The 24937-nt window shown below is 39.9% G+C and overlaps 1 protein-coding gene across 1 annotated transcript in view; it reads left to right on the forward strand.

Moving 5' to 3' along the window:
- Cdc73 (cell division cycle 73) overlaps window positions 1-24937 on the forward strand; it is a 92192-nt gene that overhangs the window by 13978 nt on the left and 53277 nt on the right. Inside the window, exons 6-10 of the mRNA XM_013017291.1 lie at window positions 555-643; window positions 3330-3546; window positions 9133-9231; window positions 13058-13136; window positions 15333-15397. Coding sequence (XP_012872745.1) covers window positions 555-643; window positions 3330-3546; window positions 9133-9231; window positions 13058-13136; window positions 15333-15397 — 549 coding nt within the window. The remainder of the gene's footprint in view (window positions 1-554; window positions 644-3329; window positions 3547-9132; window positions 9232-13057; window positions 13137-15332; window positions 15398-24937) is intronic.

The raw sequence follows: 24937 nt of genomic DNA on the forward strand, positions 1-24937 counted from the left end.
CACTGTCCCTCAGTTCTTCAGCTCAAGGCTAGTGCCCTACCACTTGAGCCACAGCACCACTTCCGGCTTTTTTCTTTTTGCTTATGTAGTGCTGAGGAATTGAACCCAGGGCCTCAGGCATGCAAGGCAAGTGCTCTACCACTGAGCCACCTTCCCAGCCCCATCCCTGGGTTTTTTTGCTCAAGGCAGTCTCTCTACCACTTAAGCCACAGCTCTGCTTTTAGCTTCTTGGTGATTAATTAGGAAGTAGAGTCTTGTAGACTTTCTGCCCAGACTGTCTTTGATCTACTATCCTCAGATCTCAGCCTCCGGAGTAATGAGCATTTTTAATTTAGCTTGGGTGTATCAGAGTGGAGTCACACCCTAAGTTAAGGAATGTTTGTGGTTAGTTTCCATCTTTGTGTGACTTTACACACAGTTGTAATGGTGGCTTGAGTACAGGAATACCTGGAACTGCAAAGGGGATTTTTGGTAAGAAAAATCTGTGTGTGGTGATTTTACTTCTTCAAAATTAAATAAAAATGAAATGTTTACTAACTAGTGATTGTTTCCAGGATGAAGAGTGTGTGCGCCTTGATAAAGAGAGACTGGCTGCCCGGCTGGAGGGCCATAAAGAAGGAATTGTGCAGACTGAGCAGATCAGGTAAGGGTTTCTTTAGTGGAGAGGAGTTAAGGAGTGCATATGGGAAATGCTATCTGCATTTACATTTATCTCCATCCATTCCATGCCTCTGTTTCCTTGTGCAGGAAATGAGTTGTCCCTTGGACCCCATCAGTGATTGTTCCTTGATATAAAATAGCATGCTATTGGCTGTACTTGCCTTACTGTATATTTTGTTTTTTATTTTTATTTTTTGTCAGTACTGACTGGGGTTTAGATTCAAGGGTTTGAGCTTGCTCAGCAGGTGCATCACCACTTGGGCGGCATCTACAGCCTTTTTTTGCTTAATTTTCAGACAGGGTCTCACGCGTATTGCTCTGGGCTATCTCTGACCTATATTCCTTCTACCTCTGTCACCTACGTAGATGGGATTATAGGCATGAATTACAATGCCTGCCTTGTTTCCCTGGGTTGGCCTTGAACTATGATCCACCCCCCCACTTCCTGCAGAGCTGGAATTATAGGTATGGGCCACCATGTTCAGCCCCTCCTGTGTACTTGTTATTTCTAGATTATATACCACAGTTTAGCGTTTACAACTGTGTGACAAATACCTGATAAAATGATGGAAGATTCATTTTGAGTCACCATTTCAGAGGTTTATCAGTGCCACTTGACTCCATTACTTCTGGGCCTGTGTGTGTAGTAAGACAAAGCCTCTGATCCCAGAGGGAGGCTTGTTCTCAGTCAGGTGCCCCCCACAATGTCCTGTCTAACACATGAACCTGCTGGAGTCATTTCATAATTAAACCATAACTTTCCCCCCTTTGGTCCTAAAGTCTCCCATTTCTCTAATGTTCAAGATTCTTTTGAGGCTGTCACTCCCTGTGACAGCTCTTAGCGGTGAGCCTCCATAACATTTCAAAAGCATAATACATGCCTAGAACATTTAATGACCAGAGTAAGCATTCCCATTCTGAAAGGAGGAATGGGACCAAAGCAAGATCAGAACCCAGCAGGGCAGATAGTACGTTCTGCAGAGCCATGTCTGACCCAGTGGTGTTGTGTCAGGAAGTGAGCTCCAGTGGTCTGCAGCCCTACTATAATGGTCTTGCCACCGGAAGCTCAGTGGGACTCTCAGGCGCAGCAGACATTCCACATTCCTGGCATCTCCATAATTTTTAGAGATTGTGCCTTGGCTTTACCTTCATTGTTTCATGCATTGCCCTCTCTACCTGTTTCCAGAGATCTGACCCTGCCATAAGTTGCTGGGCCTCACAGACCTTCCTTTGAAACTGGGTGGAGGGGGCTGGGAAGTTGGCTCAGTGGTAGAGTGCTTGCCTTGCATGCCTGAGGCCCTGGGTTCGATTCCTCAGCACCACATAAGCAAAAAGAAAAAAGCCAGAAGTGGTGCTGTGACTCAAGTGGTAGAGTGCTAGCCTTGAGCTGAAGAGCTGAGGGACAGCGCTCAGGCCCAGAGTTCAGGCCCCATGTCTGGACCAAAAAAAAATTAAAAAAAAAAGAAAAAGAAACTGGGTGGAAGTCTCCATACTTCCTTAGCTATTTTTAGATTAACTATGCATGTAAAAACAGTATCTCATAGATGTATGTCACAGAGGCCTGTTCATGTCAAGCCATGCTTGGCATTATATGTTTATTTTTTAGGAAAGTTCAAAATTTTCAGACATTTTTAGTTGTCTTTTTTTTGGTTGGTCGTGGGGCTTGAATTCTGGGCCTGGTGCTGTCCTTCAGCTCTGCAGCTCAAGGTGAGTGCTCTACCACTTGAGCCACAGTGCCACTTCCTGTTTTCTGGTGGTTAATTTAAGAGAAGAGTCATCGGCTGGCTTTGAACTCTGATCCTCAGATCTCAGCCTCCTGAGAAGCTAGGATTACAGGCGTGAGCCTCCAGCACCCAGTTGTAATTGTCTTTTTGCTCACGATTCTGTTAACTTGGCTTAAAGCAACTATAGCCTTAGTGCCTGTATACTGAGCTTCATTAAAATTTCTTCTGCCAGATTAATTAGTCTGTTACTTCTGTCCTTTTTTTTTAAAAGATGATACTGGTGTGTAAACTTAGGCCTTGTACTCTGGCGCACTTGCTTGTTTGCAGTTAGTGTTCTGCCACTGGAACCACATTTCCAGTTAGACATTTTGTTGGTAAATTAGACAGGAAGTCTCATGGACTTTTCTGCCTGGGCTGGCTTTGAATCTCAGTCTTCCACTTCTATTATAGGTGTATGTCAAATTAGTCCACTACTTTTCAACTTGGCTTCATTCAAAGTCTGGGGGAATATGGCTCTTTGCTACAGTGTTTTTTTTTTTTTTTTTTTAAAGAGGCCTCAGTTCTAATTCCAGACAGAGTTCTAGTTCTCATGGGAGACCTCAGGAACAACAGTTTTTTTGAACTCAGCCTGGGCGCTGTCCCTGAGCTTTTTTATTCAAGGTTAGTGTTCTTCCATTTGAGCCACAGCTTTTTGGTGGTTAATCAGGTACTTTCCTGCCAGGGCTAGCATTGAACTGAAATCCTCAGATATCAGCCTCCCGAGTAGTTACAGTTACAGGCATGAGCCACTGACACCTACATGAACTCCTGTGTGACACTCAAGTATATCAATTCTACAGATAAAATCTTAATGTTATGTAAGCTTTTTATGGGAATTTTATAATAAATGATATGATATGCTTAAGCAATCTCTGCTGCAAAAGTTTAAGAATAAGTTGCTTTTAGGTCTTTGTCTGAAGCTATGTCAGTGGAAAAAATTGCTGCAATCAAAGCCAAAATTATGGCTAAGAAAAGATCTACTATCAAGACTGATCTAGATGATGATATAACTGCCCTTAAACAGAGGAGTTTTGTGGATGCTGAGGTGGACGTGACCCGAGATATTGTCAGCAGAGAGAGGGTGTGGAGAACACGAACAACTATCTTACAGAGTACAGGAAAGGTAATTAAAATGTTACTCATTCCTTAGTTACAGAATTGTTTAAAATGGGATTTGGTGGAGTGTTGAAGTTGAATGTCTTGGAAATCTTTGTGGCCATATAGGCTGTTCCATTCATAGGGATGGAATAAGCTGAAAAAATCTGGTTCAAAGTCTTCATGCATCAATTACGAATCAAAATGTGGCCTAATTTTCATGTTGAGTTGAGTTTTGTCTAAACTTGATGTAGTGGAATGCTGATGAAAAGCTCTCTGAATCTTTGGAGAACTGATATAATCACTATAATTCTTTTTCATACAGAGGGACATTCAGACATTAGTCAACAAATAATTATTGTCTTTATACATTATGTTCTCTTTGGATTGTAGGCATTTATTAGTTCCTTATTGATGGAAATGTTACTTTGTTTTTGCCCCAGGAATTTGGAGTTTGTCTCCCTTTGCTCTGTTCCTTTTTTGCCTCCTTTCCCTCTCCTCTCTTCTGTTATCCTCTCCATCCTCCTTTTCTTTTTCTTCCCTTTTATTCTTATCACTGTTAGAAATAATGCATTAAAAGACACGCTACAGTTCTGTGCATTTGTATCTGTACAGCCAAAGGATTCATACTTGGAAATAAAACAGGATGAATCCCTGTTTGAGGCAGGCTGGCCATGAAGCCATGACCTTCTTGCTTCAGATGTACTGGTAGTATAGACGTCTACCCAACATCTAGTTCAGATTGGTTTTGATTGTTGAATTTTTGGATTTTAGCCTTAAATTATTTTTAAAAGAAATTGTTTTTTTTTGTTGCTCTAAAGGTGATATACAGAGGGTTACCATTTCATAACTTATGTAATGAGTGCATTTTTTTTTTTTTGGGTCCGGTTGTGGGGCCTGAACTCTGGGCCTGGGCGCTGTCCCTCAGCTCTTCAGCTCAAAGTTCGCATTCTACCACTTGAGTCACAGCACCACTTCCAGCTTTTTTCTTTTTGCTTATGTGGTGCTGAGGAATCAAACCCAGGGCCTCAGGCATGCAAGGCAAGTGCTCTACCACTGAGCCATCTTCCCAGCCCAATTAGTGCATTATTTTTGGACAATGTCACCCCTTCCTTGGCTCTCTCCCAGTTTTTTCCTCATGACCCCATAGCCTTAAATTCTTTGTGCCATATAAGAGTCAAGCTGTTATACCTGGTGCCTGTGATGCAGTTATAATCTTAGCACTCAGGAGACTGAGATCTATCACTTTGAAACCAGCCCAGTTCCTGAGACTCCTGTCTCCAAGTAACTGCTAAAAAGTTGGAAGTGGAACCTGTCTCAAGGGGTAGAATTGAGGGGAAAAGAAAGCTCAAGCCCAAACACCCTGAGTTCAAGCCCCAGGAAAGGCATGTACGCACAAAGAAAAGAAAGCTGTTACTGAAGTGCATAAAGAAAAGAATTCTTCCTGTTTTTCTTTCACTCATCAACATATTTTTGTTGTTGTTGTTGATGGTAGGGCTTGAACTAATGGCCTAGGCGTGCTTCCTGCGCTTTTTTTTTTTGGTCTGGTCGTGGGGCCTGAACTCTGGGCCTGGGCACTGTCCCTCAGCTCTTCAGCTCAAGGCTAGCACTCTACCATTTGAGCCACAGCGCCAGTTCCGGCTTTTTTTTTCCTGCTTATGTGGTGCTGAGGAATCGAACCCAGGGCCTCATGCATGCAAGGCAAGTGCTCTACCACTGAGCCACCTTCCCAGCCCATCCCTGAGCTTTTTCTCTCAAGAGTTGTGCTTTACCACTGTGAGCCACAGCACCACTTCCGTTTTTTTGGTGGTTAATTGGAGAGTCCAACAGCCTTCCCTGTCCAGGCTGGTTTTGAACCTTGATCTTCAGATCTCAGCTTTTTTTGTTGTTGTTGGCCTGGGCACTGTCCCTCAGCTCTTCAGGTCAAAGCTAGCACTCTATCACTTGAACCACACACCACTTCTGGCTTTTTCTGCTTATGTGGTGCTGAGGAATTGAGCCCAGAGCCTCATGCATGCAAGGCAGGCACTCTACCACTGAGCCACCTTCCCAGCCCCTCAGCTTCTTGAGTAGCTAGGATTACAGATGTGAACCACTGGCTCCTGGCTTGTTTTATATTAAGTACTTGTACAAAGACCTTTCAGTTCCTTAAATCATGTTATAAGTAAAGAATAATATAACTTACAAGTTATAAGTAAAGAATCATCCTTCAGAACTTAGGACTGTTGATGAAATCTGGTGCTTAGAAAAGTTTCATTTTCTACTTTTGTTACAATCAAATGATCTACGTATTTGTTTTCATTACCTAATATGGCTAATTCTTGAAACATACTGTGGCTTATAGAGATCCGGATAATTTTTGGAAATTTTAAACTTAGAGTAAATAAAGCAGCTGGTACCCTCCCTTTTTTTCTTTCACATCAAACAGTGAATTTTCTTTCTTTTTTTTTTGGTCAGTTGTAAGGCTTAAACTCTGGGCCCAGGTGCTGTCCCTGAGCTCTTTAGCTCAAGGCTAGCGCTCTACCATTTGAGCCACAGCACCACTTTCAGCTTTTTCTGTTTATGTGGTACTGAGGAATCAAACCGAGAGCTTCATGCATGCTAGGCAAGCCTTTTACCACTAAACCACATTCACAGCCCAAACAGCGAATTTTCAAATAACTGAGATGAACATTTTTCTTTAAGCTCTAGGTGGCAGAATTGTACTACAATTCAAAAACCTAGTGATCTAATTTAATTTAATGTTACTGGTTCCACTGTACTTAAAAAATAAGTTGATAATTTACTCATTGTTATCTAGGTTTGCTTCTGTATTAAATTTAAAAAAATTGAAAGTAAACATTCTGGCTGATAATCTCTCAGTATACTGTTTTTTTTTTTTCTGTTAAACTCTAATCTTACAGATTTTAGATATACCTTCATTATTCCTGGCAAACAGGACCTTTTTTTTTGTTGTTGTTTTTCTTAGTTTAGAAAGGTTTAAATTATCATGAGAAATAGAAATACATTCTTTTGTATACCTGTATTAAAACACCCCAAATAATGCAACCTAATTTTATAATGCCATTAAATCATACATTTTATTCTGTAACAGTAGCACAAATTGAGTCATTTATGATGATCAGAACTGTCTGTGGGTGACTGTTCTGGAGGCTGGGGAGTCCCAGGTAAGGACACTGTGTCTGGTCAGGGAGGCTCTCCTGAGTGAGAAGGAAACTGCACTCCTGCTTTTCTCAGGAAGCACTCTTCCAGCCATATGCTGTCTTAGAGATCACTTCCAAAAGATCTCAGCTCTCAGCACTGTTGCACTGACGATATATTTTGGAGGACTTGTTCAAACCATAGTAGTATATGTTTGTTGAAAAATCCATGAAAAAGATCAGTAAAGGAAGAGATCATCTATAATTCTACCATGCAAAAGTATCTGATGATGTTTCCGTTTATTCTTCTAGTGTTTGTGTCTCTCAGTTTGTTGTTTTTTTGTTTTGGTCCAGTGTGGGGCCTGAACTCTGGGCCTGGGCACTGTCCCTCAGCTCTTCAGCTCAAGGCTAGCGCTCTACCACTTGAGCCACAGCGCCACTTCCAGCTTTTTCTGCTCATGTGGTGCTGAGGAATCGAACCCAGGGCCTCATGCATGTGAGGCGAGCACTCTACCACGGAGCCACTTCCCAGCCCAGTTTGTTGTTTTTTTAAAGTAGATTTGTTTTTCTTCAGTTTTCCCAGTAGACTGTGATTTCATTTGCATTTCTCCCTGCCATGATGGTACAGAAGCAGTGGTTGCTAAGTCTGCGTGCCCATGGCGTGTGTCACCACAGCAGCACCACACAACACTAGTTGTGGTGGTGTTCTACAGCCACTGATAATGATGAAGTCTGGTTAAATCTTGATCTTTGTTTCTTCTATTATTTGGTGTGATACAATTGGAATGGATAAAACAGGCCTGCACACCAAAATACTATGGTTGACTTCATGAACAGCACCTGTGCTAATATCTGACTTAGTTGAATCAGCTGCTTTGTAAATTACTCTTGTAGAAAGGCTTTGTTTGGTATCTTTTTTTTATTAGCTTACATTAGTTTTATAGGGAAGGATTTTATTGTTACTTTCCTATATTCATTTACAATGTATTCTAGTTTGTCTTTCCCCTTCTCTCACTCTTTCTGTCAAAACTCATTTATTTTTTGTGTAAGTAACTAGACTTGGGCATTTGACAGATATTTTTTGAAAATGAAGTGTTAATTCAAGGAAAACAGCTGTGAGCATTTGTTGTCAATAATAGAATGGAATGTAGCTAGCTCACTTGCTAGGCAAATACACTATGTCCTGGGTTCGATTCCCAGTACCAAAAAAGAAAAGACAAAAAAACCCCCAAACAATAATAGAATATGAGATTTTATGAGAAAATTAGTTTTAAGAAGGTTGTTTCTATTAGTCTGATGATATTAGCTTTCTTTTCTAGTGAGTCTTTAATGAGTAATGTTAATAAATGGATTCAAACAAACATAGAAACAAATGTTTTAAAAATAATTAGTTGCTACTTTATACTACATGGAAAAGCCCATTTAAAGTGCAAGATGACCATGTGCTGGTGTCTACCCAGGAGGTGGAGATCAGAGGATCAAGGCTCAGAGCTAGCCCAGGCAGAAAAGTCTAGGACTCTTACCTCTAGTTGACCAATAAAAGCAGGAAGTGGAGCTGTGGCCCATTGGTAGCATGCCCAGGCCTTGAGTTCAAATTACAGTAACAGTTCCCAAAAAAACAAAATGCAAGATAGATCAATTTTAAGATGTTTTCCACACCAATAACATTGGTGTGATATAAAATAAGGAATATTCACAATTACTTGCAAAGTTATACTACATTTCTCCCTTTTCTAGTTGTGAGGCTAGATTGTTCTTTGACTATTAATAAGCACAATAAATACTGGGTGGAGAAGTAAATAACAGAATACCGCTGAATTATTCTTAAACTAGGAATTTTAAAGAAATTTAAAACAATGTCACTTTTTTCTTGGTACTGGATTTGAACTCAGGCCCTGAGCTTTCAAAATGGGAGCTCTGCATTTGAGCTATGCCTCCAGTCCTTAAAACAATGTTACTATTGTCTTTTTGTACATTTTGCAAACTGATTTTCTGTATGCTATGGGTTTTTTTTTTGTTGTTGTTGTTTTGTCAGTTGTAGGACTTGAACTCTGGGCCTGAGTACTGTCCCTGAGCTCTTCAGCTCAGGCTGAAGTGCTCTACCACTTCAGCCACAGCGCCACTTCCGGTTTTCTGGTGGTTTATTGGAGATAAGAGTCTCATGAACTTTTCTTGCCTGGGCTGGCTTTGAACCTGGATCCTCGGTTCTCAGTCTCCTGAGATTACAGGCCTAAGCCACTGGCACCGGCTAGGCTTCACATTTTTTTAAGTCTCACCACCTCAGTATCATCACACTGAGACAGAAGCCTCCAGTTGTGAGCCTGTGGAGACAGCCCATATCCTCCTTGCCATAGCATTAGTAAGTAAACCCGGGGTACAATAGGGAAGAACCGACAGGAAGAACGCTTAATTCCAAACTGCTTATTGCCTTTGTGTACCTGGATGCACTTAATTAGAATTCATTTATTTTGCAGAACTTTTCCAAGAATATTTTTGCAATTCTTCAATCTGTAAAAGCCAGAGAGGAAGGGCGGGCACCTGAACAGCGACCAGCTCCAAATGCAGCACCTGTGGTAAGGATGTTTTCTGCTTACATAGAATTTTTTTTTTTTTGCAGTACTAAAATATTTTTATTGAAGTTGGAAGAAAAATATATTGTACTTAATTTCCAAAATAGTTTACACATTCGCCTACACAGCTATATCAAGGTCAGTTTATTTTGTTCCCAGCTGTGCAGTCATTTATAAAATAGAGAGGACCCAAAAATTGGCCATGTAAAACAATAATAGTCAATGAAGAAAACTACGGCCTTTAAATATCTGTCAAAACATAAATGCTTTCTCAATTATTATACATAAAGGTTTTAATGAAAGTACTGGTGTGCATTGTAATTTGAAGATGTTTTGTTTTTTTGTCTTTTGGGTTTTTTCTTTCCTGAGCTAGTTCTGGGGCTTTGAATGTATGCTTGAGCTTTTTTGCTTAAGGCTAGTGCTTTACCACTTGAGCCACAGCTCCAATTCAGCCTTTTTGGTGGGTTAATTGAAAATAAGAGGCTTACAGACTTTCCTGCACAGACTAATTTCAAACTGTGATCCTCAGATCTCAGCCTTCTGATTATGGGTATGAACCACTGGTGCCTGGCTTTGTATTAAATTATTTAAAAGAGCTTGTGTATACCTGATGGGTGTAAAGACCCTTCCTAGCATTAAAAGTTATTCAGGTTGGGGGCTGGTAATCCTGTAATGCCTGTAATCCTAGTTATTCTGGAAGCTGAGATCTGAGGATTGTGGTTCAAAGCCAGTCCAGGCTTAGTCCAGGAATAGTCAGAGTTATCTCCAATTAAGCACCAAAAAGTGGAAAGTGGAATTGTGTGGCTCAAGTGGCAGAGCAAAAAAGCTAAATGACAGCACCCAGGGTGCTGTCAAGTCCTATAACTGACAAAACAAAAAGTTACTTCAAGCCGAGTGCTGGTGGCTCATGCCTGTAATCCTAGCTACTCAGGAGGCTGAGATCTGAGGATCACGGTTCAAAGCCAACTCTGGGCAGGAAAGTCCGTGAAACTATCTCCAATAAATCACCAGAAAACCAGAAGTGGCGCTATAGCTCAAGTGGTAGAGTGCTAGCTTTGAGCTGAAGAGCTGAGGGACAACGCCCAAGCCCAGAGTTCAAGCCCCACGACCTACAAAAAAAAAAAAAGTTAACTTCAACAGTAATCCTGGGCTGCTGTTGTGACCTGTGTGAGTGTCTGAGAGAAGTTAATTAGGAAGGTAATCTGATAGTTATTTTAGGTAAACTTTATCTGCCTTTTGGAGAATCTCTTAACCACTGTTACAAGTTAAAAATCTGCCTTATCTTCTAAATGTTTTTTTTTAAGTGGTTTTTGATCATCTTTAAATATTTGTAAAAAGGTATTTTGTTTCGCTATGTTGACTATGTGTATAATACATTTTTTTTTTTTTTGTCGGTCATGAGGCTTGAACTCTGGGCTTGAGTGCTATCCCTCAGCTCTTTAGCTTAAAGCAAGCATTCTGCAGTCTGAGCCACACTGCCACTTCTGGTTTTCTAGTGCTTTATTGGAGATAAGAATCTCAAGGACTTTCTTGCCAGCCTGGCTTTGAACCTTGATCCTCTGATCTCAGCCTCCTGAGTAGCTCGGATTACAGGTGTGAGCCACACTAATGCCTAGCTGAGCTCCTTTTTGCTCAAGGCTAACACCCTTACTTCATGAGCCACAGTGCCACGTCTGGTTTTTCTGTGATTAATTGGAGATAATAGTCTCACAGACTTTCATGACCAGGCTGGCTTTGAACCATGATCCTCACACGTCAGCCTCCTGAGTAGTTAGGATTACAGGTGTTAGTTATTGGCTCCTGGCATGGTATTTCTAATAGTGTTTAGATTCATATCAAACTAAAACATTTTAACAGTTGTCTTTATGGCTATGAATATTCTTTCTTTGTATTTACATAAGCCTTGACTTGCAAAGTAAATATACCTACCTGAGGTCTAGATAATTACCTTTCATTTGTGATAATACTTAAATGGAATTCTATTCTATCAAAATGAAAAGTATTGCATTCTTTGTGACTATCATAAAATTTCTCAACCAGATTTGGGACATTTTTTTTGTCTTTCATTTTTTGGCTTGAACTCAGGGCCTCAAGCTCTTAACTTTCCTGCTTATGACTGGCACTCTTATCACTGAAGCCATGCCTCCAATCTAGTATTTTCTGATTAATTGGGATGAAGTCTAGCAGACTTTTCTGTCCAGGCTAGCTTTATACTGTGATTCTTCAAGTATCAGTCTCCTGACTACCTAGTATTACAGATGTGAGCCACTGGCTTCTGGCATATTTGAGATATTCTTTACTTATCTGCCTTTATTACAGACTATGAGTTTAGTATAAAGTATTTATTAATTAAAGTATGTAAAATTGGACAGGTAACTTTAAGTATTTAAAACTTATTAATACTTTATGGATTTATTGTCATGGTTGCCATGTTAATTTAATTTAGAGATTAACATCTTTGTAGGTAATTCAGTTAAAGATTTAAAAGTTATCATCAGTTCAGTAAACTTTGAATTAAAAATTGTTTTTTGTTTTTTTTTAAGATGACAACTTGTGGGGCTGGGAAGGTGGCTCAGTGGTAGAGTGCTTCCCTTGCATGGATGAGGCCCTGGGTTCAATTCCTCAGCTCCACATAAGCAGAAAAAGCCGGAAATGGTGTTGTGAATCAAGTGGTAGAGCGCTAGCCTTGAGCTGAAGAGCGGAGGGACAGCGCCCAGGCCCAGAGTTCAGGCTCCATGAACAACAAAAAGAAAAAAAGATGACAGCTTGTTTCATTAAAGTTCTTGACTAGTCTCTGGACTCTGCATAGTGAATAACCTAATGCCCTGGTTTGGGCTGAATGCATGTTTAATGTGCCTCTTCTGCCATGTCTGTGTCCCTCCTCCATGCCTATCTGTGCTTGTTCCTCCCTCAAGGAGTAATGCTCCTGTCTCTGCCCTGTCCATTCAGAAAAAGCCTAGCCTTGCCTCCTTGGTAAATTCAGGACCCAATTCTTAAAACTTAGGGCCAGGGCATACTGGCTAATCCTGAAGCAGATTTGCAACTTACACTGAATGCAAAAAAAGTTTGTTTCACCATTTTTGTTTTTGTTTTTTTTGGTGCCAGTACTGGAACTTCAACTCAGGGCCTAGATGCTGTCCTTCAACTTTTTCTGCTTATGGCTGGTGCTCAATGAGCCACTTCAGCCACAGCTCCACATCCAACTTTTGAGTAGTTAATTGGAGATAAGAGTCTCATGGACTTTGCTGTCTGGGGTGGCTTCAAATTGCAATACTCAGATCTCAGATTTCAGCTTCCTGAATAGCTAGGATATAGGAGTGAGCCTTGTGTGCCCAGCTGAAAAGTGTACTGTTAAGGTCATCATTGCAGAGAGAGTATTATTTCACAAAGACATTTATTTAAATAATCAGAATGAAATTAGTAATCATTTTATTTCTGAAGCTTTATAAGTTTTAAGTTTATTGATAAGGACAGTACTTTTTAGCAGCAATAATATGACTATTGGTCATCAAATGTGGCCTGATCGTTTTTTGTCTTCTTGGCTATATAGTAAAAAAAAGGAAGCACAGAAAATAAATACTTCACCAGGCACTAGTGGCTCATGCCTGTAATCCTAGCTGCTTAGGAAGCTAAGATCAGAGCCAGACTTACTTCCAATGAACCACCAAAAATTTAGGAAGTGGAGCTGTGGCTCAAGTGTAGAGTATTAGCCTTGAGCAGAAGCTCAAGAATAACTCCCAAGCCTTGAGTTCAAGTCCTAGGGCCAGCTTTAAATGTGAGTACTAAAGTAGTATTTTAAATATTAACATAACTCATTATTTTTCCACAGGATCCCACATTGCGTACTAAGCAGCCTATCCCAGCTGCCTACAATAGATATGACCAGGAAAGATTCAAAGGGAAAGAAGGCAAGTTGCTTGCTTTTACCTTCCTCTTACTGTGGTTGTGCTGACCTCAAAAGCGGTATGTTCTGATATTTAAGACTTAGAATTGGAAAGAATCAGTTTAATTCATACTTTTGTGAATTTTTTTTTGGAACACAGCCATGTTATTAATTCATTTGTATATTATCTTTAGTTCTGTGACAGCATAATTGAAGTTGTTTTGACAGATCATATAGTGGGCAAAGCTTAAAAATACAAACTGGCCCTTTACAGAAAAAAATTAATTCTTGGTTGTAGTTTGGATTCTAGAAGCAGATAGCTTGTGTCACAGATCATTATATTGTATGAAATTTTAGTATTTTATCAGTTCTGTCTATGTCTCTCTCATGTAAATAAATACATTTCTAATAGCATTAGTACTTATCTCTTAGGGTTATTGTTGGGAAGTAAACTTGTTAATAAAGATGATATCCCTAAAAAGGTGTCTGATATGAAAGAAACTACCTACAGATGTTTGCTATTACTAACACTGGTTCTCTGTGTGTGTGTCTCTGTGTGTATGAGTTGTGGGACTTGAACTCAGGGCCTGGGTGTTGTTACTGAACTCTTTTTGCTCAAGGCTAGCACTCTGCCACTTGAGCTACAGTGCCACTTCTGGTTTTCTGGTGGTTAATGGAATATAAGAGTTTTACAGACTTTCCTGCCTGGGCTGGCTTTGAACCACGATTCTCAGATCTCAGCCTCCTGAGTAGCTAGGATTATAGGTATGAACCACCAGCACCTGGCAACATTAATTCTGCCTGGGAATTTATTTTAGGATGGAGATTCTACTTATTAAGTCATGATCTCCAATTAGAAATGTATATATGGAGAACTTGGGCAGCATCCGTGGACCTGAAACAGGAGAAGGCATTCCTTGTGATTTCTATGTAGGGTTCTGGCTAATGCAGTAACATGCCCTTTCTGCATGATTCCAGCATTGAAATCTGAAATCTGCATTTAACATTCTGTAAAGATTATGTTGCCTTAGTGCAGTGAATTTTTTGTACTGATGTTAATCTACTGAATAAAGTCTTAACCTGTTATCTTCATTTGTATGGAAGATAATGATCCATTCTTCACTGCAGTTTTTCTTTATGGAATGAATCATATAAAGCAGCCCATGGAACAGGTCTAACCTTTCATGGACTATATCCACCCTGCTATGTGTACATGCAAATATTATTTATATTGTTTTGGCATTATAATGGCAAAATTTGATATGGTGACAGATTTGTGGCCTGCAAAGTGTTCAGTATTTGCTCTATCGCCCTTTTCAATCAAGGATTCTCGGCAGTGTCCTGGGGCTGTGATGACAACTATAAATGACATGTATGAATAACAAACTAAGTAACACGGTTGGAACTTTGGGAGACAACTCTGTATAACTTAAGAACTATTCTTATTCTTCTAGTGGTACTATTATTGGTTATTGTTAGTAAGTAATTTGAGATTTCAGAGTATTCAATCTTATTTTGGAGCATAGAGAGGTAGTTTTACCCAGTTTCTGTCCAGTAGGCTTGTTGTGTATAGAATATTTTTGAGGCTGCTGTCTTCTATAGAGATTTTATAGAGTAGATTCAAAGCTTTGTTATACTATTTGACTTTCACATATAATTTTAGGTAAGTTTAGATTTCTTTTTCTTCTCTCTCTTTTTTTTTTTTTTTGGTTGGTCATGGGCTTGAACTCAGGGCTTTATTTATTTATTTTTTTAATCCCTCAGTTGTTTTGCTGAACGCTAGCATTCGACCTACCACTTTGAGCCACAGCACCACTTCTGGTTCCTAATTGGAGACTCAAGGAGCGGGCTATGAGGGTGGCTCAGTGGTAGAGTGCTTGCCATGCATGCATGAGGCCCTGGGTTTCTATTCTTCAGCACCACATAAGCAGAAAAAGCCAGAAGTGGCTCTGTGGCTCAAGCGGTAGAATGCTATCCTTGAGCTGAAGGGCTGAGGGACAGTGCCCAGGCCCAGAGTTCAGGCCCCATGATGATCCCCACCCCCGCCAAAAAAAAAAAAAAGACTCTCAAGGGCTTTCCTGCCTGGGCTGGCATTGAATTGAACTTCTCAAATCTCAGCCCTCTTGGTCGCTAGGATTATAGTTGTGAGCTACTAGCTCTAACTTTAGATTTCTTTATCAAGAAATAAATAATCTTAACAGCAAACCCCTTTTGTTTGTAGAAACGGAAGGCTTTAAAATCGACACCATGGGTACCTACCACGGCATGACTCTGAAGTCTGTAACGGTAAGTTATCCCAGCCACACAGCTCATTTGCTTCAGGCATTTTATGTGAGTAGCAGATGTTGAAGAGAATCTTTGTTTTCTAATATATCCTATTCAGGACATGTATTTTTAATGATTAGTTGTGCTGATGGATTGTGTGGTTATTATTTGATTCCTGGTTGTTCTGTTTCTTGTTTTTTCTTCAAGCTTGACTATGTAAATAAAAGGCTTTTCACTAGCTTGTAACTAGTGCAGTGCTGTATGGTTAGAGTTTATAAGGTCACACAGGAGCTTTTAAGAGTCATTGGGGATGAGTTCTTGGCTACAGTATCTCTTGTTCTTTTGGATGTAATACCTTACACTTTTTAAAAAGTTAGGGTGACTGGGCACTGTGGCTCACTCCTGTAATCCTAGGTACTCAGGAAGGCTGAGATCTGAGGATTGTAGTTCAGAGCCAGCCCAGGCAGAAAAGGCCGTGAGACTCTTCAGCAAATTCTGCAGAAAAAGCTGGAGGGGTTGTTGTGGCTCAAGTGTTAGATTGCTAGCCTTGAGCAAAAGAATCTCAGGGATGGCACCCAGGTCCTGAGCTTAAACCGCAGGACTGGCACCCCAAAAAAGTTCGAAAGAGTGCAGTGGTAGCCCGGTGCTGGTGGCTCACGCCTATCGCCCTAGCTACTCAGGAGGCTGAGAGCTGAGGATCAAGGTTCAAAGCCAGCCTGTGCAGAAAAGGCTGACAGACTCTTATTTCTAATAAACCACTCAGAAAATCGGAAGTGGCGCTGTGGCTCAAGCGATAGAGTGCTTGCTTTGAGCTGAAGAGCTGAGGGAGAGCACTCAAGCCCAGTGTTCAAGCCCCACAACCACCAACAACAAAAAAAAGACAAAAAAGAGAGTAGTGATGATGGAGTGCTGACACAGCCCACACCTGACAACCTGCCCTTGATGTCCACAAGGGCTCCTCCCCCCTTCCCCCACCCTCCCCTTTCTTACGGCCCTTTCTCCCTGTGCCCCCCACTACCTCATCCCCACTCGCTGCGTTGTCCAGGCTCAAGGGGACCCTGCTTTCTCAGCCTCATGAGTACCTGGAACTACAATTGTGACTCTACCTGGCTTCTCTTTTATTGTTTCATTTCTAAATGCTAACTTTTATTTAGTCAATGATAGGATTTGATGCTGTAGAGCAGGAATTCTGTTACCTTCATTTGTGTATTTATTCTTAGAAGTTTTATACTTTAAAATACAGTGTTTATGCATTAGGATGCCTGTATACTTAAAACCTAGTGGTAGTGAAATTACTTTTGTATTTGCTTGTGAATCACCAGATCTTCACAGGCTCTGTATGACAGAGAATCATAATATACTTGCTGTGATTTCTCAGAATTAAGATACACTTTTATGTCAATTTGGAGTTTGCCATGTTTTACTCATTCATTTCCAGAAGCAGACAAAATAAATGTAAAATCTGACTGAAAAGTTAGAACTTCTCTTTCTTTCTATAGACTTCAAATTGAGATTGAGTATCAGATGTTTTGTTGATATGCATACTTGTTTTTAAATTGTCATCAGATTTGTTTTTTTTTTATTACTGAAAGTAACTAATTCAACAAGTGCTTATCGAATGCTGCTTAGTTGTGGGTGAACTTCTTTTTCTTCTTTTTTTTTTAAATTTTGAAAATACCGTTCAGAGGTGTTACAATTAAATGGGCAAGGTAATGAGTACATTTATTATCAAGCATTGTTGCCTCCTCCTTTGTTTCCCCTTCCCATCCCCTATGCTCCCTTCTTTAAAGGAGGGTAGTGAGAGCCTCTCTAGCAGGTGACTGAGGAGCAGAGTCCAGGCAGAAGAGCATTCTTTATAATAAAATGGGGTACGGTTGAAGGCCAGTAGATGAAAGCATGATGGCCAGGGCCTCTGGTTTCAGATTTGCGATGGAGGGCAAAAGCAGTGAGCGAGTCAGTGCGCACGTCCTGAGACTCCCATGTTCTTACCCTCACTGAGGGCTGCAGCGCATGGCTATAATAGTTCACTTCTTACCCGATTCTGTTATGGGTGTTTTCCTGAGGACAACAGCCTTGCTTCTGATTATTCCCCAGTTGAGTCACTGGGGAACTGAAATTATTATCATTAGCCATCAAAGTTACTTTTTCCTTATTACTGTTGTTGTTGTTTTACTTTTATATATATGTCTAAGCGAGCCATGAAATTTATTTCATGATATGAGCTTCTATGCAAAGAGTAAAAGCAATGATACTTTTTAGAAGGGATACTTGAAACAGAACAATTTTTCTAAGACTCAAGGTATGAGAATGATAACCATTATGTTTCCTGTCCAGAGTCCTTATTAAGTATATTCAAAAGAGGTGAATCTAAACAAATTTATGCTGTAGGATTTTAAAGAATAATCATGAAAACGATCAAATTGCTATTATTATTTCTTAATTTTGTAGGATATATACATTGAATTCTTATTGGGGGGGGCAGTCTGGTTGTGGGGCCTGAACTCTGGGCCTGGGCGCTGTCCCTCAGCTCTTCAGCTCAAGGCTAGCACTCTACCACTTGAGCCACAACACTACTTCCGGCTTTTTTCTTTTTGCTTATGTGGGCCTCATGCATGCAAGGCAAGCACTCTACCCCTGAGCCACCTTCCCAGCCCGTATACCTTGAATTCTTTTTTTTTTTTTTTTTTGGTCCAGTCGTGGGGCCTGAACTCTGGGCCTGGGTGCTGTCCCTCAGCTCTTCATCTCAAGGCTAGCGCTCTACCACTTGAACCATAACACCACTTCCGGCTTTTTTTTCTGCTTATGTGGTACTGAGGAATTGAACCCAGGGCCTCATGTATGCAAGGCAAGCACTCTACCACTGAGCCACCTTCCCAGCCCTATACATTGAATTCTTGACTGCATTCTCCCCTTCTTCATTTGTTTACTTTCTTCCCTTGACCCCACGCTATTCTTTTCATTAACTTAGAAATTGAGATTTTTAGGTAATTGTTTCTTTTTAGTTATACCTCAAACGTAAGCTATTTTCTCCCCTTCTTTGCTTGGTTGTGACTGTGTGTTTTGCCCAATTCTCCCTTTATCTCTGGTTACAGCAGCTGTGCTGCTGGGTGTGTTGGTACATGACTAGTGTCTTAGTACTACAAAGGCAAAGACAGGAACAATGTATGTTCTAGGCCAGCTACACAGGGAGACCATGTCTCACAGTGTCTAAGCAGACACACAGAGCTGTTAAATGCTTATTAAAAGGCTTTATGGCTTTAAACACTGCTTAATTGGTTTTGCTATTGTCCTTCAGAGTTATATACTTCGTTGATATACAAACTTTATGAGGTTTGGAATATTCTGTATCAGGGTTAACCTATAAGATGCAAAAGTCAGATGCAAGACTAAATTAGTAAATTGACAGTTTTTATATCACTATTTTAGTAACTAAATTTAATAAAAAGTCATACGTTACTATAATTTATTATGAAAACAAAAGTAACAAATTTGTTATGAAAACACCTAGGCAAGGTATTGTTCTAATATAAAAGTAGTAATTTATTGAAATTCCCTATAAGAATAGAATTCTAATTATTTTTATTTTTCTATGTCCTGGGGCTTGAACTCAGGGCCTGGACACCATCCCTGAGCCCTTTCAGCTAGTAGTCTACCATTTTGAGTCACAGCTCTACTTCTGGTTTTCTGGTGGTTAATTGGAGATAAGAATCTCACAGACTTTCCTGCTTTCAGTCTTCAAATCAAAGCCTCCTGAATAGCTAGGATTACAGATGTGAACCACCAGTGCCCAGCTCTAGGTCTGTTTAAAGTTACAGGTTTCTGCAGTTTAATATGGTTGACTTTTTCTCTAAGATACAATCTTTACTGTGTGTCCAGGGTGGCCTTGAACTACTGGATTCCAGAGAGTCTCCTGTCTTAGCTTCCCAACTAGCTGGGCCTATGAGCATATATTGTCTTACCTGGCATCTGGTTAACTTTATTTTTTTATTTTAATTTTTAACGAAGAAATATGAACTGTATTTTACAGTAAACTTCCAGAGGAACAAGTTGTACAATTGTGGTTACTGAAGAGCTTCCCTTTTCCTTTTTCCTTTTCCTTCCCTCCCTCTTCCTCCCTCCCTCCTTCCCTCCCTCCCTCCCTTCTGCCTAAGAACAGAACTCAAAGAACCCAGTACCTGTTGCTTTTACTTTTTGGCTAGTGCTCTACCAACTGAGTCAAACCTCCAGCTCTGGAGAGCCTTTCTTGGTTGATAGTTTTCCCCAAAATATGTTACTTGTTTTTTGTTTTTCCTTTTTTTGTCTGAACTCAGGGTTAAAGCGCTGTCCCTTGTCTTGTGTGGGTGTGTGTGGGGAGGTAACAAGGGGTGTAAGGGGTCGGCTTGCACATGCAGTGGGCAAGTCCTGGGGCTTGAATTTAGGGCTAGAGCACTGCCTCTGAGCTTTTGTGTTCAAAGCTAATGATCTACCACTTGCCACAACTCCACTTTGGCTTTTTTGATGGTTAATTGGAGATAAGACTGGCTTTGAACTGTAACTCTCAGATCTCAGCCTCCTCAGTAGCTAGATTATAGTCTGAGCCACTGGCATCTGGCCCTAAGTTGTAGTCTTTAAAGCAGGAGCACATACACTAGTCAGCTTCTTATCATCAGGCTTCCTTTCTTCTCCCTTGTTTGTTGAGAATTTGTTGTTCAGTTCTGCAGGTTGTATTGTGTTGTGTTGTGGAAGTACTATAGAACTATAGTAACAGTAATGTTCTGTCTGACTTTTCTTCCATCCTCTCTTCCTTCTACAGACACTTGTAAAATAGCTGCCCTATACCACTCACTCTCCTGGGATTTGGGACAGCAGAGATGAATAAAAGCAGACGTGTCCTATGGGGTTTCCTTGTGGTCTAGTGGAGAGTAGATAGGTACATCAGTGGTGACTTGAAAATGAAATTGTGATTGAGGGGAGACATTGTGCCCTGAGAGCCTGAAATGGGGGATTTGTTGCAAGAATCATCACACATCATTAATGAAGTAATATTTGAAGGAAGATCTGTAATTTACATAGGGGTTGACTTGGTGAAGATACAGGAAAACTGTTTAAGGATTAGCAGACAGCAAGATTAAAAGCTGAGATTGCAGCAGGCGTGTGGCACCTGGGAAGATTTGAAAGAAGACACTTAGATGGTACAGATTTTTTTTTTTGTCGGTCGTGGGGCTTGAACTCTGGGCCTGGGCGCTGTCCCTCTGCTCTTCAGCTCAAGGCGAGCGCTCTACTACTTGAGCTACAGCGCCACTTCCGGTTTTCTGGTGGTTTATTGGAGATAGGAGTCTCACAGTCTTTCCTGCCCGGGCTGGCTTTGAACCACGATCCTCAGATCTCAGCCTCCTGAGTAGCTAGGATTACAGGCGTGAGCCACCAGCGCCTGGCGATGTTACAGATTTTTAAGCAAAGCTGTAGCATAGTTTTTCTTCAGAGTTAGATGCAGCATTAGATGCAGAGTTAGATGTCAGTGTGTTGTCCCATGTGTATTAGTGAACATATTTTTGGAGTCATATTTTATGCCTGGTCATTCTCACTTAAAATTTCATGCAATTTACAAGCATTTAAAAAGCAGTCTGAGTGGCTGGGAAGTTGGTTCAGTGGTAGAGTGCTTGCCTTGCATGCATGAGCCCCTGGGTTCTATTCCTCAGTACCACATAAGCAGAAAAAGCCAGAAGTGGGGCTGAGGCTCAGGTGGTAGAGTGCTGGTCTACAGCTGAAGAGCTGTGGGACAGTACCTAGGCCCAGAGTTCAGGCCCCACAACTGACCCCCCCCAAAAAAAAGGCAGTCTGAATTTCTAGTCTTTGTAGAAGCTATCTAGTGTGAGTGTATGATGGGTACAGCCTCCTGTAGCCATGGCCACTTTTTCATCTGAGCAGTGACCTGCTCTTGTTTCTTTAGATTGCCAGAGACCTTACCCCTTTATTTCTTTTTATCTACCCTTGATTTATTCATGCTCCCTTCATAGATATGAGTTTGAAATCCCTGATTAAGGAACTGGGAAGGTGACTCAGTGGTAGAGCGCTTGCCTTGCATGCCTGAGGCCCTGGGTTTGATTCCCAGCACCACATAAGAAAAAAGCCGGAAGTGGCGCTGTGGCTCAAGTGGTAGAGTGCTAGCCTTGAGCTGAAGAGCTGAGGGACAGCGCCCAGGCCCAGAGTTCAGGCCCCAGGACTGGCAAAAAAGAAAAAAAAGAAATCCCTGGCAATGCCAGCTTATTACAGAGAAGTCAATCAGTTTGAATCACTAAAGATGTAAAGCTTTGAACTCAGTGTTGGTTCTGAATCCCAGCCTTACTAGTCATTCTGTATAATTTATAATAAAAATAGAGGAGAAAATGTGGAAAAGTGCTTAACATAAGCAGGAATCAACAAGTGATGACTGCCTTATGAATTTATGATTATAATTATCATTCTAAATGAATGTGATGTACCTGTAAATATTGGCAGTAGCTTCATAGCACATTTATTGTTGCTTGTTTAATAATACACTGTCATGGGGCTGGGAAGGTGGCTCAGTGGTAGAGTTAATTGCCTTATATGCATGAAGCCCTGGGTTCAATTCCTCAGCACCACATAAGCAAAAAGAAAAAAGCCAGAAGTAGTGCTGTGGCTCAAGTGGTAGAGTGCTAGCCTTGAGCTGAAGAGCTGAGGGACAGCGCCCAGGCCCAGAGTTCAGGCCCCATGACCGGATCCCCCCCCCCCAAAATACAGTGACATACAAAGTTATATGTCTTTAAGAGAAGACAGCTGTAAAGAAGTTGATAAGACAGCTCCTTTTCCATCTCCCATTAGGGCCTATATATACAGGAAGAGTCTAAAAGGGCATCAGTATTTAGAATTTTGATCATTGTCATGAAATTGTGTGTGGAAATACTACTTTTCTATGATTTATATTTAGACTGGTATAGTGAGTATTGTAACAAACTCTGGAGTAATTTTAAAACCTGGTTGGTTTTTTTGGAGTATGTTATGTGTCCCATGTACATGCATGCTTGGTACTTTTTACATGTTATACAATCAAATTTCATTTAATTTAGCTGTGTATTTCATTAAAAAATGGTTTAACAAAACCTAGTTCTAGGTTGTAGTGATTTTAGTAATATGTGTAGTATAAACTTTACAATCTGCCAGTTATCATGGGATTAATGACAGGATACTTGAGATTACTTGTAAAATACACAAAGTTATTGTCACCACATATGGTAGGAATAATCGGAAACCAATTGATAAGTTGTAATTATCAATTTGACATTAGCTTGACTGAGGATATTTTAATATTATTCACTATGAAATAGAAAATGATATTTTAGTAATGACATGATAAAATATATACTATGAAATTTGAATCTGTATATATTTATGTCATGTTAATTTGTTAGTGTATAGTTCCATATGAATCTTTTTTACTTTTTAAAATTTTCATGATAAAGGTGATATACAGAGGCACAAGAGCAAATTTTGGTTTTCTTCTATTTTTTGTTTTGTGCTAGTCCTGAGTGTTGTCCCTGAGCTTTTTTGCTCAAAGCCAGTGCTCTTCCATTTGAGCCACAGCTCCACTTCTGGTTTTGTTTTGTTGGTGGTAATTGTAGATAAGAGTCTCGGGGACTTTTCTGCCCTAGCTGGCCTCTTAACCTTGATGCTGAGATCTCAGCCTCCTGAGTAGCTAGGATTACAGATGTGAGCCACTGGCACCCTGCTAATTTTCTTTTATGATAAGTCTCCCTTGACAGTTCAGCAGTTTCTTTTGTTTTCCTGCATTGATACAAATTTGTTTCATTTAGTTTTAATAATATTAATATTTGTATTAAGCATATTTCATCACATTAAAATTCCAATTTCCACCTACTTTTAGACTATTGCTATTATTTAACAGAATTTTAAAATTAAATGTTTACCTTTATTATCTTGAAAAATAGATATGAATCTTTGTATTTTAAAAAATTTCATGATGGAAGATTATAAACTCTTGTTCATAAGAGAAATCCAAGTATATTTAGTGGCATGCTATATTTTTGTGTTTAGATATATATATGTCCTTGATACTTTGCAGTGACTCCTAAAGGCTGTGCTTTAGTTTGTTTTTATCAATTTCTAGATCTTCATCTTTCATCTTCAGTGAGCTTTTATGTAGTTCTTACATTCGAATTATTATTTTCATTTTGTGTTAGTACTTTTGTCTTAATATTTTTGGGGTTATCTAATTAGGTCTCCTCCCTCCTCCCCTCCCCCGTCCTACCAAGCCTCACTTGATCTTTAATTCTAAGTTTTGGTTTCTTTTCCAGGTCTTTTTCTTGATGGATGTTTCTTTTAGTGTTGTTCTTCTTGTCTTTCCTGCTTCTCATGTTCCTCTGTGAGTGATTGTTCCCATGTTTATTTTAAATACTTGTTTTTAAACTTCTGGTTTTGGTCTATTAGGAATCTATTAGAAACAAGTTTTTATTTGAAAATTTGGAATGGTGCTTTGCTGTGAATAAATTGAAGACATTCATTTGAAATACTTAGAATTGGAAATAATTTAAAATTTAAAAAAATTTGTGACAGAAGACTTGCCACAGAATAGTGGTGTTTGTATTTTATAGTGTGTCATTGTGTCTTTGCATTAAAAGTTTTACAACATGTAAAATGTAGGCTTACTTTGAAATTTATAAATTAAGAATTGGTTTAGTCTTTTTAAAGTCAGATTGTGAATTACGGACACTGTTAATCATTTAAACATTTACTTAAGTTTAGTATTTTTTTAGATAGAGGTTTAAAATTTCCTGCAGTTTTATTTACTTATTTATTTATTTATTTTTGTTGGTCGTGGGGCTTGGACTCTGGGCCTGGGCACTGTCCCCGAGCTCTTCAGCTCAAAGCGAGCGCCCTACCACTTGAGCCACAGCACCACTTCTGGTTTTCAGGTAATTTATTGGAGATAAGAGTCTCATGGGCTTTCCTGCCTGGGCTGGCTTTGAACCACTATTCTCAGATCTAGCCTCCTGAGTAGCAGGATTAAAATTGTGAGCCACCAGTGCCCAGCTTTAACTTATACTTTATAGGTAGCCTTTTTACTTTCTTTTTTAGTGGGGATGGTTTTAGTTTTTTTGGGATAGGATATTATGTATTTTCTATGCCCAGGTTTGGCCTTGGACTGCAGTCTTTCTATCTATGGCCTCATCTACACTTGGTATTACTGGTGCTAACCACCCTACCCAGCTTGTTTGTTGTTCTTGATATATTCTGGGGCCAGCTTGGAACTACTGCAGTCTTCTTGATCTACTACTTCCTAGTTCTTGGGTTTACAGGCTTCTTTTTCTTTGTGAAAGCAAATTTTTCCAAATTCAATTTCTGATGTTAATTGTATTTTCAACAATGTTACAGTGTCCTTAGGAATATGGTAATAAATTTATAATTTTGGTAATAAATTTATAATACATTGTAATTCATCATGAACTTTGGTATATGTATTTTTTTTTTTTTTGGTTGTTCGTGGGGCTTGAACTCTAGGCTTGGGCCCTGTCCTTGGGCTCTTCAGCTCAAGGCGAGTGCTCT

The sequence above is a fragment of the Dipodomys ordii genome, unplaced genomic scaffold (genome assembly GCF_000151885.1).
Source record: "Dipodomys ordii isolate 6190 unplaced genomic scaffold, Dord_2.0 Scaffold35, whole genome shotgun sequence".
Classification (NCBI taxonomy): Eukaryota; Metazoa; Chordata; class Mammalia; order Rodentia; family Heteromyidae; genus Dipodomys; species Dipodomys ordii.